The sequence below is a fragment of the Poecilia formosa genome, unplaced genomic scaffold (assembly GCF_000485575.1).
Source record: "Poecilia formosa unplaced genomic scaffold, Poecilia_formosa-5.1.2 Scaffold6, whole genome shotgun sequence".
NCBI lineage: Eukaryota > Metazoa > Chordata > Actinopteri > Cyprinodontiformes > Poeciliidae > Poecilia > Poecilia formosa.
The window spans coordinates 2,061,785-2,077,333 of record NW_006799945.1 but is presented as its reverse complement, the minus strand read 5'-3'; the positions used below and the strand labels follow the sequence as shown (position 1 = coordinate 2,077,333).

General features: G+C 39.8%; 1 protein-coding gene across 1 annotated transcript in view; it reads right to left on the bottom strand.

Annotated features, from left to right (window-relative positions):
- The window catches only part of jak2a (Janus kinase 2a), a 32,659-nt gene that overhangs the window by 2,255 nt on the left and 14,855 nt on the right, over nt 1-15,549 (bottom strand). Inside the window, exons 3-23 of the mRNA XM_007566614.2 lie at nt 11,087-11,210; nt 10,836-10,956; nt 9,942-10,087; nt 8,700-8,994; nt 8,484-8,603; nt 7,803-7,960; nt 7,584-7,695; nt 6,682-6,868; nt 5,915-6,036; nt 4,569-4,703; nt 4,399-4,486; nt 3,424-3,551; nt 3,155-3,293; nt 2,800-2,951; nt 2,392-2,542; nt 2,033-2,166; nt 1,551-1,740; nt 1,261-1,385; nt 996-1,168; nt 308-425; nt 18-131 (exon numbers count right to left, since the gene is read on the bottom strand). Of these exons, the coding sequence (XP_007566676.1) occupies nt 18-131; nt 308-425; nt 996-1,168; nt 1,261-1,385; nt 1,551-1,740; nt 2,033-2,166; nt 2,392-2,542; nt 2,800-2,951; nt 3,155-3,293; nt 3,424-3,551; nt 4,399-4,486; nt 4,569-4,703; nt 5,915-6,036; nt 6,682-6,868; nt 7,584-7,695; nt 7,803-7,960; nt 8,484-8,603; nt 8,700-8,994; nt 9,942-10,087; nt 10,836-10,956; nt 11,087-11,210 (3,032 nt within the window). The remainder of the gene's footprint in view (nt 1-17; nt 132-307; nt 426-995; nt 1,169-1,260; nt 1,386-1,550; nt 1,741-2,032; nt 2,167-2,391; nt 2,543-2,799; nt 2,952-3,154; nt 3,294-3,423; nt 3,552-4,398; nt 4,487-4,568; nt 4,704-5,914; nt 6,037-6,681; nt 6,869-7,583; nt 7,696-7,802; nt 7,961-8,483; nt 8,604-8,699; nt 8,995-9,941; nt 10,088-10,835; nt 10,957-11,086; nt 11,211-15,549) is intronic.

Here is a 15,549-nt window from a genome sequence, read left to right as displayed (position 1 = left end):
TTGTAGCTGCTGCAGACCTCCTTTGGGCAGTTTTCAGGGGCAGGGAGTCTATATCCCTGTTTCAGCAGGTCGATCAAATGGTAGACGATCATCTGGCCCTGCTTTTCATTTCCCATCTTCTCCATGAAAACCTGCAACACAGAGGAGTTTGCTCTCAATAATTGTTCCAATAAAAGAATCCCGATCAGATATGTGAGGCAGTAAAACTCCATCAGAAGATGGAGTTGTTTTCAAACTCAACTTGGATGAAGAAATACAAACTAAGTGTGAGATGGGTAGTTAAACTAAGAACAAAGAGGCGCCGTACCGCTGGGGGGCTGCAGTTCTTGTCACTGTAGGTAAAGAGCTCATACAGAACGACGCCGAAGCTCCAAACGTCTGATGCTACTGAGAACTTGCTCTCTGTCAGCGACTCGGGGGCATACCTGCAACACACAGCAAGACATTATAACGTCTGCAACCAACAATTATTATCATAATCCAATAACCGGATAGAAAATGTCAGATTCTGCTCTTTATTTTTGCTGTTTACACAGCAAAAATAATCCATTTCACTCTTTACTGTTTTAAAAAAAAGGGGATTTAATTATTCACATCAATTTTTAGCATTCAGAAATTACATAAAGTAGTCCTGCAGATGGATGTGGCATGAATACAAAAGATGAAATTATCACACCAGAAAAAAAAGTATCCTGTCTTCCCATGTCACACATAGGGGGTTTATTGCATTTTAGTGTTTCAGAATAATCATTCAAATCTCAGAAAACTTCCACTCTTCATACAGAACGGAGTGTCTTTCTATTAAAATCATATTATTTGATGCATGTGTGACAAACAGCACTCTGGACAAATCTGTCTGATCTGCCTCTGTTACCACAGCAACTTCATTAATCTTTCTACATCTCCTTGACAGCCAGTCGCTGTTTATCCATCTTCTTTCTGACAAAACATATGCCTAAACAAAAACAGCATAGTTCCTCCCCTGCGGTGCTCACCAGAAGATGGGGCTTTCCCCAGGCTCCCTGACAGTGTAGTACTCCTTGTCCTGCGGCAGCACTTTGGTTAGGCCAAAATCGCCGATCTTCACCCTCATCTCGCTCTCCACCAGAATGTTCCTGGTGGCCAGGTCTCTGTGAATGTAACGCTTCCCACCAAGGTAGTCCATGCCCTGGAAAAGAAGTTTGTGATTTCACCAGCATCAGGTTCACGCTCTTCAGGTCGTTCTTCACAGTTCGTCTGCAAGCTTTTCGATTGTGTTACCTTGCATATCTGCGACGCGTAGTGAAGCAGTTTCATGGAATCGATGCGGTCCTTGTGTTTGATGAGATAATCTCTCAAGCTGCCGAAGGGGAGGTACTCCATGATGAGACGAAGGTTTCTTCTTCCTACAGGGAGGAGATGGTTCAGTACTAATGGGATTTCTTCAGTTTTCATGGTAGGAAATGAATTGAAAACAAAGGTAGTGTGAACGTGTCATTGGTAAAAACTGGCTGTTACACAAGAAACAAAAACAAACATTTCCAGGTGGATGCCGAGGCATTTTTCCGCACCTGCGCTGTAGCACACTCCTTTGTATTTAACAATGTTCTCATGGTGAAGTGATTTGAGGATTTCGATTTCCCGCTCAAAGTCCCGGAGGTGCTCAGCCGTGCTGTGCTGCAGCTTCTTCACAGCCACCACCTCCCCGGTGCTGTCCTGCAGCGGGTCGTACCGGCACATCTCCACGCTGCCAAAGTTGCCCTGCGGCGTTCAGGCAGAATGAGAACACATTGAAACACTGCTGAGAAACAACAATAGGTTAATGTAAACAGCTACATAAAGTAACAAATGTGGCACTGTGACTTGGAAAATGCCTCGTTCCGAAATATTTCTCCAAAGGAAGCTGGTTTGTAGATCTGTGCTGGTGGCTTAAATTAAAACATTATTTCTCTAAAAATTGTACAAAGCTGGACACTTACTTTACATACAGTGAGCGAGCGGACTACAAGGAAATGACAGCTGTTTCTGTGCATTCACAGAGAGCTTGGCTTACCTTGCCCAGCTGCTTGAGGAAGATCAAGTGTCTCTCCTCAAACTGCGCTGGCTCCTGGCTCACTGAGGCCCACGGGAAGCCAAACCCTCGGGTCCTGTTGGGCACCATGTCGCTCTCCACCAGCAGCTCATAATCTGCAACAATCATGTTTCAAAAATGTCCTTTTCACCATCGGTAGCAAAAAGACGTGGCGAGGTGGTGCATAAAAAGCTAAACGTTTAACTGTGGTCAGCGGACAAACATGTCGGATATTGTAGTTTGCTGCTACATTTATACACTTCCTGCTCACTGGTAGTTCACACAAGATAAACTCTGATTACAGACTCAAGCGTGTTTTCTACTTCTACTTGTTTTCCCACCTGGAGTGAAAAGACTGTTGAGGTCTCTGATGATCGTCCTGAAGGAGGGTCGGTGTAAAGGCTCGTAGTCCATGCAGCTGTTTATCAGGTTGGCCAACTCGGTCCACTTCGGAGCCGGCAGCTGGTGTCTGTCCTCGTAGAACAGGTTCTTCTGCAGATGCGCACAGTAAGGATGAGAAGTTTCACACGGAAAAAAATGATCGAACGTGGGTAAGGCGGACGTGAAGTGTGCAGAATCCATTTAGGCATGTGTTTCATCACTTCTCCTGAGTTTGGAGGAAGTGTTTGCATTTCTTTGTTCAAAATACAGGAGAAATGGATTAAAATCTAATTTAACCATCACCGAATTCATTCTTAACAGTAAAAGAAGGTCAATATTTGTCAAGCATATATTTGTAGCTGTAGGACCTTTGAGGAGTCCAGGGTGCTGAGCGGTTTCTCTCCCCCGCTGCAGATCTCCCAAAGCGTCGTCCCGAAACCCCACTTGTCGGTTGCTAAGCTCAGATTCTGCGGGTTTTCGATGCACTCGGGGGGCACCCACGGGATACGCTCCACCAGAACTAGGAAGCAGATGTGTAAAAAAAGGAAAAAAAGGAAAGGAAAGGAAAAAAGAGAGAAAAAAAACTGGAGTTACAGGAATAGAAAGTGGAGATGATCAGTGTCTGTACAGGCAGCAGGAGATCACACCAAGCAGTTTTTATTTTCACATGGCCTCACACGGGGGTGACGTACACGCCTTCAGACATTACGTGAAGTTTCTCACCTTCTCTGGGCAGAACGGTGATGCCGATACCAGGATCACTGAGCTTGATGAAAGGCAGGCTGCCCGTCTTCCGGTCCTCCTCTCTGATCAGCAGAATGTTTTTGGCACAAACATTCCCATGAACTACGCTTTTATCCTCCTGTAGGAAATAAATTGAAAACAGACTTTTTTTTTTTTTTGACATGCACTAGAAGCCGCTGAAGGGCCTCAAAAATTAAAATGACAGTTAATTCAGAACAAGACAGAGTGGATTTCTTGTAAAGTCTTACCAGGTAATGCATAGCCCAGGCTAACTGTTTGGCCACTTCTAGCTTCCAGGTGATGTTGACGCAGTTTTTCTTCTTTTTCAGATAAATATCCAGAGAGCCAAACTTTCCATATTCCTGCACCATCATGTCTGAAATGAAGACAAAGAGCGAGAAAATATATTAATCTGGTCCCTACAATTTAAGTAAAGCAGAACAGCTCCACCGATACTTTGACAGTTTTATCTTTAATTTTTTAACACTGTGTCTAAGTTTCTGACATCTTTCAAAAAGGTTCCAATTTAGGCTCAATTCTTCAAAAACAAAATTACACCAAAATTCAACAAGCATCTCTTGCTCTGTGATGCATTCAGCTCCTGTCATCTTTTCCAACTTTCACAGGTAAAAAAAGCAAAAAAATAAGAGCAGAAAGGCTGGAAATGTTGTCTCCAGACCTGTAAAAACTGGACTGCATCAAAACTTTACATAGGCTGGAGGAAGAATCGAATGGAACCACATTTTGTTTAGGTTTAGACTTTATGCATCAGGAACTAATAAAAAGCATTTTCTGTGGTTTGTGGGCATGGAGCACTCAGGTGTGTGTTAGCCCCATGCCAGTGGACTCTCCCACAGAAATGGAGGCCATCTGTTTAACAACCACATCTTGACCCAAATTCAGTCATTTAACAGGATTCCAAACAGAGCAGCCAAGCCAGAGCAGAACGGCTGAATAAGGAAATGTTCAGACCTCAGTCTGATGGGAAAGCCGCCTCTGGACCATAAACATCAATGAATATGAGGACTTGTTGAGAATTATGGGTCCAAAACAATGGCAGAGGCTTAGAGAATAATTACTTAGTTCCTGACTATAAAACAGACCAACTCTCATTGTGAATATTTCAAAAAATAAAACAAAACAGGAACAGATTTCTGCTAAACTCACCAATCTGCCATAATTGTGTGAAAGCATGCTTTTTAGTTTCTGTGTACGTTACTTACTTTCGTCGCCACAAACACACACACCATAAATGAGGAGTAAGTGCTTGTGGGACAGCTGGCTCATCATGCTGGCGGCCTCAAAGAAGGACTGAGGAAGAAAACCAGGACATAATTATTTCCAATCGAAACCCTTGAAATTATCATTGCTTAACTCATTCAACATGACCAACCTCTGAAAAACTACGATGAGCCTTGTCCAGAATCTTGACCGCCACGTCCAGCTGGTGAACCTCCCCGTAATCACCCAGTTCCTTCCTCACACCGCGAAAGAGCTTCGTAAACGTCCCTTGGCCCAGACTTTCATTCTGAAACAGTTTAATTGCCATTAAGCCACACTCAAAAAGTATGACAAGTCCTTACTTCACTCAGACAAAACCCCACCAAAAACCAAATAACTGTCTCCAAAGGAAGAAGCCTCAAACAAGCTCCCAAATTATTAAACAAAAATTTTTTTCAATCTGTTTGAGGAAAGGAAAATTGTCTCTTTTTTTTCTGTTTCTGATCTATGTCAGAGTATTGTGTTTTGGCAATAGTAATAAAAAAAAACCTTCATGGAGAAATTAAAAAATACGCTAAGCTAAAGGTCACAAGAGAAGAAACTCCAACATGTCCTACAGGACTGCAGCTGATGCAGCAAATACTGTTTATAATACTGACATCTGCGTCCTTTCTGTTGATTTTGTTTCTACATTTAGCATTATTACATTATCATCATACGTGTACAGTTCACGTCCAGATTTACACTGAGATATTTCAATGACATGATGAAAATATCAAAAAGAAGAAGTTACAACAAAGAGCCAAGCCCAGAACGCAGAGGGCCTTTTCCAATGATTTCCATAACTGGTAAAGATGTGTGTGAAAATCTTTAAAATAGATAGTTTCCATGGAAATGTTATGACCCAAGATCCCACACTCACTATGTGTGCTGGCTAGATAAATCTGGGTTCTCATCCAGCCTTTGTTTTTTAATTATTACTCTATATGTTTAAGAGAGTAGTTATTCTCTTTTGTCATTTCCTACAGAGTTTCTGAAAATGTTTAATTTAAAAATGTCACTCACTTCCTAAGATAATTTTCTAGATTTTTACATTTGTTTATGACATAATAGGCACGTGTACAAAATATTCCTGATACTGCACAGTACTTCCTGTAAATGCTTATCTTTAAATAACAGCTTATGATCAGTGTAACCTCATTTTACAAACATTTTTTAAAAAATAGGTCAACCTTTGTATTTAAATTGAACCCAAGTGAAAGGAGTTTCGATGCAAAAAGCAGCTAGTGCTGCTTTTAATCAGTTAAAGTTCATAAATTGGAAAAAAAAAAAGGAAAGTTAAATTAAAAAAAAGTTTCTGAATTTTATGTTATTTTTAAATAAGAAATATAGTCTGAAAAATGTGACCTTTTCAACAGTCATTCAACAAAAAGTTGATTTCCCAGTAATTGTACATCTCAAGAACAGAGGTGTAGATATGGCCGCTAGTGATAATGGTGACATTAAACATAGACTTACAAAGACAAGGTCTTCTTTGCGGATTTTGTGGAAAACCATCTGGTTGATGTGTTTGTGAAGTGATGGGGACGGAGGGACGTCTGTGCTTTGGTTATTTCTGCACACCAGCAGGTTTGATTTGTCTGTGGAAGCATAAAGATAAAGAAGAGTTGGGGGGGGGGGGGACTTAGACTTTGAAATTTCATGCACATAATTTCAGCACGACCACAACCCTTAGAGGATATTTATTTTATATAGAACCAAGTTTCATAATAAAAAAAAAGGGATGAAAATTATGTGCAGAAATTATGTCAAAGATTGAATGTAGTTGTAAGTATGACAATATTTTGTGAAACGTTAAAGCATCTAAAGTAGTATTGGTCCACTGCAATATTCTAACTTTAAATTATTAAATGTTTCCACTAGCTTTGAACAAATAAAATATGCAATTGAGAGGAAGAAAAAGGCGTAAAAACATCAGTTTATATTTAATTTATATATTCTGTTTCACTTGGTGAATTGTGTTACTGAAATAAATGGACTTTTCAGTAATGTTACAACTGATGTATATGAGGATGTCTGCACTTTAATGCTGACTGACTTGGGCTGTACTGTTTTCAGTATTATAATGGTTTCATGTTCTTTTATGTGTGAGCAAACCAAGATACCAAAAGTACAACTGAGTAAACTGTTAAAACTAAAGTACAGAGATTACATATAAAAAAAAGAAAACAACAATACCTAACGCTTCCCTACGTTCAACACTGTATGTTAATTTGAACTCTGACCTTTCTGGCTGGGTGGGCAGCACCTGATGAGCTGGAAAGTGTACCCATCGGTGCGGAGCGCCTCCTTTTGGTAGCAATGCATGAGTTCTTTCAGAGAACCAAAGCTTCTTTTGGCACCGCTCAGGATGAACTCTCCCGACTCTGTCTTCACAATCTGACAGTGCTTGTAATCCACCATGGTTTCATACTGAAAAACAAAAACAAGTTTCCCTACATGTGTAATTATTATTCTTTGTAAATTAAATTTACAATTACTAAAAGCAGTGGTACTGTAGGCACAAATAAAAATGAAAGAGTAAAAGATTGAATAGGTACACAAAAATAGCCCAATTGCTCCCTCTAGTGGTTGGACATGTGTAAAAGCCTGCATTTTCCATACGCTGATTTAAACCAGGAATACCAGAGACTGAATGACAAACAGCAAGAAAAGAGGTAAGGAAGAGATGAATGAAGGAAGAACACAAAACAGAAAGTGCAACAACAAGGAAATAGTGAAGGGAAGAAGAGAGGGTGAAAAAAACAGGGAATGAAGAAAATAACTGAAGACAAACACATGGAAAGCTGAAATGGAAATCCTCAAGAAAATAAGAGAACGGAGAAGGACGGACACCAGGACAAACAACACAGTGAAGGACAAGAGAAACAATGACGGAACAAGGAAAGTAAGCAAAGACAAGAATAAAAGTGTGGAGGAAAAGACACTTGAAATAAATGAGAGAAAAACATCTGGAAGATTTTCCAGGTATATTTCCAAATTCTGCAGTAACCCCCGCATACAGTCGCATACTTACATTAAGCATTTATTGTAGCTAAAAACAAAATGTTGAATAATAGCTGTTACATAATCCTTGAACCTGCTGCTTCAAATGAGACGCAGGGGAACAAATTCAAAAACAACTTACCCCAACAACAAAGGACATGAAGAATTTGTCATACTCTCGGGGGCTGCAGCGTAGGATGTAGAGGCCCTGATAGTTACCCAAACGACGCAGCTTGCTAATTGTGAACTCCATCCTGTGATCAAAGAGGCAAAATGTGCCCTCTGTGTTAAAAGGTTTGTGGTTGCGAGGGCATGACGACGCGCTTCGTGTGCCGGTGTAGTAAACAACAGAGGAACTCACGATACAGGGCCATGGCAGTAACTCTGAATGCACTCGAGAAGTCTCGGTGGGGCAACTTCTTTACACAGGTAGTGATGGGCGTCGGCGACCAGTCTGTAATATCCATCAACCAGAGAAACAAAAGACAGGGCCTCGGAGAGCAACTGGAACTCCAGCTCCTTTGAGGTGCAAAGGGAATAATTCAACGCCACTGTTATTCTGCACTAGATGTATTGAAATGGATGCAAATTCTGTGCTACATAAATCAATATTTTTGCTTTTTCACATAAAAATGTGAATGCACAGTAATCACGAAACCTTTTGCGTCCTTGAAAATGTCATTTAAAAGTTCATCCTTCTTACTTATTAGAAGTACTTAAGGTTTATGTCCGTATGGGTAATTTTGCACAGCAAAAGAATATTACATTCTGAAGCTAATACATCATCTCAGGCTCCTTCTGAGCTGCTTTGATTACATCTGTCAATAATTTTGCAGACATTTAGCATAGGGAACAGACTGCTCCAAGTAAAGCCTTAATATTCCTGCCGCTGTCAAAGACAAGACATGACTTAGAAGTTACAAACAGACTTCCTGGATGTCATTGCATGTGCAGCGAATTAGCTCTAGACTCATCAATAACAACATCTGAAACGTATTACAGTTGTTAGTAACAGCTGTGCGGAAAGGAGAAAGCACTGTACCAAGATCTGATTGTCCTGTCTGGTGAGGGAAACAATGCGACTTTCTGCTGAGCCTTCCTTGCTGCCCTGTTTGATGCTGATGTCAATCACCTCTGGGAAATCACAATATAACTCCAGCTCCTACTCACATAAAAGGTAAACACAGGATTTATTTTATTTTTTTTAACTTGTCTCCTATCAACATCCTCCGGTTTTTCATTGAGGCGTCGACTTTACCTCCTCCGCTCCCTCCTCTCCTTTTCCTTTAGACCAAAGGATGCCCTTGTTGCCCTTCACCACGATGGTAACCTCTCGCGAGGACAGGTCAGTCACTTGGAAGCGCTCGGAGTACACAGAGGGCAGCAGCATCTCCAGGTTCATCAGGTATTTGAGCTTCAGGTTGCATACAGTGGCTTTGCACTCACTGAACTGCTGGATGAACCGTCGGAAGCGGTAGCGGATCCTCTTCCGGGTCAGCAGGTTGTACTCTTGGATGCGGTTCCTCATGCATCTGGGGAGGAAGGACTTGTAGCTAAAGGAGGGAGGGGGTCAGACGGGTTTTAGATGGAGATGAAGGTAAGAGGAAAAAAAATTAAAAACATCTCATTCGGTGAACAAGTGAACACTAACCCTTCTGATCACTTTAGAAGAAAAGAAAGTAATAGAAAGACAAATACCATTTTAAACTTTACTTTTGAGAAAACATCACGTTTTTTACGGCATCATTTCGTGACCAACAATCTATGAAAAGATCAGGATCCTCCACCGCCTCCAAGTTCTACTGTAGCCATCTGCAGAAATACACGGCTCTCAGTCAAAAACAACCAATCAGAGCTAGGAGGCTTGTCTTGGTACAGTCAATCAACCTCATGTATGCGCTGCTCAATGTGCTGCTGGCGGAGATACAAATTACAGTATTTAGAAAAACTGTTTTCATGCTAACTAGCCTGAACATTCACGACAGGCTCTGTTGTAGAGAGCTTGCTGTAGAGTAGCAGGGGACGAAGGGGAGGGTTTGAGCGCCGCCAAGACTCTGATTGGTTGTTTCTGACTGAGCACTGTATTTCTGCAAATGGCTGCAAAACCCCAGGGAGGAGGCAGATGAGTTTGGGTTTTTCTGATTACATATATCTCATGCTATACTGTCACAACACAGTGATAGTTTTGACATGCATATAAAAAAACATATTTATAAAAGTGACAGCTTTAATGGATGGATGGATGAACTATTCAGTGCAAATTTGTGGAGAACACCTATCCAATTACCCAATATATTAATAAATTAATTAACAGAGGAGTTTCCACATTTGTCGGAGTTGCAGCTCTACGTTTCATCAACATTTTTCATATTCACTCAGCGTGTGAATATGTGCCTTTTAGGTCAATGACCCACTTTAGTGTGAAGCGTTCTGGACTTGATAGAAGTGCTGTACAAGTACAAACCGTTTTTACCATATTAAATGAGGAAGCATCCGATACCTGGTATCATTGTAGATATCCACCGGTGACAGGTCGCTCTCTTTAGCGAGCCTCATCATGTCGAGAACAGCCATACCCAGGCACTCCTCCTGAGCTTCGTGGCTGACCGGAATATGAACCCAGCCGTTTAAAAAGTCACTACGCCACTGCAACAGGTGAAGGATTTCAAAAGTGTAAATGTTAAAAATAAATGTAGCAGCGAAGGGAGCAGGTCAAACATTTTATGTTGGCAGGTCACTGTGACTGGATGGCAGATTTAAAAACAAAAAAACAAAAACGGTATTTGAATTACTTATCAGAGTCTAAAAATCTATAAAGTTGTGCTCTGATGTATCAAAAGACAAGAAACCTTAAACCTCAAACATTTAAACTACTACTGTGCATATAAACATACAACAAAAACTTGGCTGCTGCTCCTGGTGACAACGTGACCCTAGAGGTAAACAGTCAAACCAAAGTGGTGTGTGTGTGTGTGTGTGTGTGTGTGTGTGTGTGTGTGTGTGCATGCGAGCTTTGCACAAATGTGAGGACAAAAAAAGCAGAAATTATTTTGAAACTCATGCATATACACAAAACCACAGCCCTGCATGCAGAGACTCATGCAAACAAGGAATCCTAAAACGAGTCTTGTTCCTCATTTGTGCTTCTTGAAAACTCTTACTACTTCACTTCCTGCTTTCATAGCTAAACAAAACAAAGGGCTGACACAGAGGACATGCAGACTGCCAGTCAGTCAAAGAGAAGGAAATAAAAAGCTATCTCCACCCAGCAGCTCTTCTTATCATCTTATACAGGGCAAATGAGAACAAAAAAGAAAAGTGTTGGAGCTTCAGTAGAGAAGATTAGTCCTTCAGCTACATTTTCTGTTGTAATGCATGAGGAACTAAGACAAACCTGAGCAAACAGGTAGGCCATGACACAGTCATCCATTACCGGGCTTTCCATCTCTTTGGACAAGCCGTAACGATGGGCGTAGAAGGAGCTACTGCTGTTATACCAGCCTGGAAAATAGTATCTGGACAAAAAGCATGTCAAAAAAGAAAAAAAAAATCAGCAACACTAGAAAACAAATATTTACCACTGAAATAAGTTTTTTTTGTTTTGTTTTTTTTAAGTGAAGAAAAAAAACAAACAAAGTTTGCTACCTGATTCTGAAGAGCAGGTTTTCACTGGCTGAGTTGTCCAGTTTGAAGACGTGATTAGGAGGAAAATAAATTCGGTCATTTTCCTTCATCAGACAAAACAAGCTGCAGTACACCGGGCTAATTCCTGAAAGAGAGAACAAATATCTTTAGAATATAAATTTTTAGTTTAACTCCAATATAAATGCCATAACGAAAACAAGAACATGGACTTATAGAAAAGTGTGACATTAACCCACCTTTTTGATACTTAATAACAAAATAAGGCACCTTTTTCAGCTGTCCGTATTGGGACAGTCAACCAAATGAAAGAAAAATCTTAATTATTATGAAGAAAGACTCCAATGCAATAGCTCAGGTGCTTAACAGGAAAAACATTTTGCTAAAACTTCAGATTTTTAATTTTACTTTGTTGAATTATTGCGGTTTGCTGCAGTCAAAACCTTTTCGTCTCAGGTCTACAGAAACACCGCTGAACACTGTGAGAATTCCCCACAGAACCACCAACCACCTCGCAAATGTAACCTCAGCATCTCTTCAGTAATAAGAAGAACCTGAGATGCAGTGAGCATTTCTTTATTCACCCAAAGATTTGTAGTGGTTTTTTTTTTTTACAGGTTTAGCATTGTCTGATGAAAAATCCCTCTGTTTTCTGTCAGTTGCACAAACGTTTAGTTTTGCAATAAAGGGTGACAGATCTAATAACGGCAACAATCAGCTTGAACTGAATGTGTTCCATCTTGTGATTAAATCCTAAAAGTGACAAACTACTCAGAACTAAGTCCAATTGTCTTTGCATTTTTGTGTCTTACGCTGCCACCGTTTTTCAGTCTGCACCAGAACGAAGTGAGCAGTTTTACCAATCATACCAACTGGAACTGGCAGACAGAAAATGTCATTGTACCACAGGAAGCAGTCAAGTGTGAGGCAAGTGCAAGAGAAGAGAAGTCCTGCTGAAAAGGAAGTACGCCAAACCACAACAGGGGAAGTAATGTCAAAGTTTGAACAAGTCAAGACCCATGTTCATTAAGATATGAAATGCCTACATATAATAAGAAAACAAGTGAACTGGGTGTGTTTACTATGAAATGAAGGAAAAGTATAAACGGTTAGCAAGAACGAACAAATATCTTTAAGCTTTAGAGTACATTTATATCTGACGCCCTTCGCTTTGACACCTCTAAATCAAATACAGAGTAATGACTTTGCACCAGAAATCCAAGCGAACGTAGCATACAGTTTAAGGCAGTGATGGTTTGCAAAAAAAAAAAAAAAGACTCAACCTTCAGACAACAGACCCAACCTTCAGACAACTCGCCAAACACTGTTCAATCATCTGGAAAAGGAAAAAGCATGGCACAACTGCAAATGCAGCACGGCAAAAATTTCAGTTCCTAGATGTAAATCTGGTAGAGATGCAAGACTAGAGGCTTAGATTTGCATTAATATGGTGGTTCTGCTTAGGGGGGCTAAACACAAATGCCCACCACTCTGCTTAGCTTTTTATTTGTAAGAAAATGTACAAATCACACCTCCTTAGCCTTCCCCTTCACAAAAAATGCTCTATGTTCTACTGGTCTATCACATGCAATCCCAGAAAAAGCATTGAGGTTTTGTGGTTGTAATGTGAGAAAATGTGCAAAAGTTGAAAGGGTACGAATTCTTTTGCAAGGCAAAGTTTATACATCCACAGTCGAGTTGAATGTATTGCGCTATTTTTAGAAGTTATGTAATATGAAATGGAAAATAAAATGTTTTGCAGTGCAGCATACATTTTTGCAGACATCACTACGTAGGTCTGCAGTGATGTAAATCAATTAATTGCATGATAAATTAAAACAATTTCGTTTCCAGAGCCTTCAACTCATTTTATTTGTTGTTTTGTTTATTTATGTGGATATTTAAAATGCCTTCCAGGTCCAGAGTTAGTGTTCATTAGAATTTAAAGTTTAATGATCTTTGCAAATGCGTTCTTGCATTTTTAGCATACATTGTATGCTACAAGCCATTACCATGTTATTGTTACATGTTGTTACTGCTATTGTGACAGGCCAATTCAGAACCACCAGAAAGCGAACTTAATAACGATGTTTGTCTGTAATCATGCCCGACCACTGAAAACAATGTCACACGTGTGACACAAATGTGGTTCAATCATGAAAGAGACAAAAAGAGAGAGAGAGAGAGAGACGGCAGGAAAGAGAGACGTGGAAATAAAAACCAGACTGAGCTGGAGAGGAATTCAAGAGTGACGGAAGGAAAAATTAGAGGATAAACGCGAGGAAGAGCAAGAGGCATAATTTGTTTATCAAGTCAAAGGAAATGGAGCAAGAGATTGTGGATGAAGAAATATGGATAAGAAGCAGGTCAAAAACAGAACACTTCCACGTATGAGTTATCTAAAAAAAAAAAAACAAGATGAGAGAGCAGACTGAGTTCAACAAAGATTAGTAAATATAATACTAAAGTACCTATTTGATTTTCTTTGTTGTGGATTTCTGGAAATAATAGATGTAAAAAAATTTTATTTTCTATGAAAAACAGAAAAGCTTTTTCCATTAAATTACAAAGAGAAAAATTATCTAAATGCTAAAAGCACAATCAAGATATTTCAGCAATGCAAGATGCAGTTGGCTGCAGGGAAATGTTATTTTCTTTTTAAGAACTTCTACTTAAGAACCCAAGAGTAAAACAGAAAAGCATTAAAGCGAAGCAAAAGAGTTTTATTTTTTCCAGATGTGTCCTTAACGGACCAACCGCTGTCACAGCAGCATTACCACCCTGACTCCCACAGATTTGCATGTAGTACCTCCCCTGTTTCTAACTGTCTAGCAAATTTTGTCTGTAAATGATTGAAGAAAAGTTGCAAAAAAAAAAGAATCACTTTTTCTTAGTGTAGTAAAACAAAAAGACTTGTCATCTTTATACATTTTCTTTTAAGAACCAAAAATACCCTGAAATCAGACCAAAAGCTCCACCTGTTTGGGCTTTTTACCATAATTTTACTCCAGAAATTATACCTTAGTATCCAGTATCTTAGTATGCCCTGCTGACTGCCTGTGGAATCTGTCCATTACCACAAGGGTGCAGCGCATGTGTGTCATTCTTTATTCATGCACAGTCTTTAGTTACTGACATTTGTGCTCAAAGGACACCTACAGCCAACACTAAAGGTGAAAATACCGGTCATATTTATAGACTGGCTGATAGACTGAACTGGACAAACTGAGGCAGAGATGTACATACTTGGAGAAAAAAACTTGAAAAAAAAGTCATTCATATATAGTCATATATGAATGACAATCTTCATATATGTTAATATATGAAGATTGTCATTCAGATATTTAAAGGTATGGTATTATAGTGCACCCTTAAAGCAATATCAAGTAACTATGTTACCTTCAGTTGTTACAACTGTGTTGAATATCAAATGTAACTTAAAATAAATTAGACTTCATAATTTGATAACCTTGAAATTGGGCCTCTGTCTCTTTAAGAAGATAATACTCTTTCTGACACTTCACCTTCAGCATCTCATCACAACCATGTTTCTCATTATGACGTTTACAACACTTCTTAGGCACATCACATCGGACTGAGAAGTAGATCATATGACAAGCTCAGCAGAAGCACAGTTCCACCAGGTGTTCGCTAATTGCTGCTGCTGCTGCTAGTCTGAAGGAGCAGAGATGGAAAGGCATGAGGGAGGAGTTTGCTGCTAGGCAGAAGCTCAGCTGCTTCAGAATGTTTCCAAAGTTTTCTTTTGGATTTTGACTACTTGCTTTCCTTATCCAATTAAGCATCCTCTGCTTGCATGTACCTCAATGAGAGAGTTAATATCAGTGGAAGACAACAAGTGTAACGAGTAAAAACTATAAATAGCAGATGAAGAGGCAAGAATAAAGAAATCCAGCAAGGAGCTGACACAAAACCTAAGAGATGCATCATCCTGCTGCTCTTTAGGAGTTTCTCATTAGCTGAAAACTCATTTCCATTAGCCAGCTCGTTCACAACACAAACAAGCAATGGAGCAACAGAAGATGAAAGCAGAATTTAAATTTCTCTTTGGAGTTCATACCTAATGGCTTCATCGCAAGAAGCTGCCCAGTATTAGGAGCAGGCAAGCAGCCAGCTTTGGTTCGCAGCACAGTTCATTTGCATTTCCCACTAACCAAACTGTACCAGAGTACACTTGTAAGAAAACAGACACTCGGGTTTCCGAGTGTCTGAACCAGAGTTTGCTAGTTTGATCTGCCCCCAAAGTTTGTATGTTTCACAGCTGGCCAAACAAAGTTCGTTTAAAGAGCAACACACAGCTCTGGAGTGACAAAGCCCTAAGGACCCAATTTAAAATTGGTTTATCCCCATAATGTTAAATGTTAAAACAAAACATATTCTTAGTTTATATGTGGGCGGATTACACCACATAAAAACAACCATAAATGTGAAATTATTGGCTGTTAGAT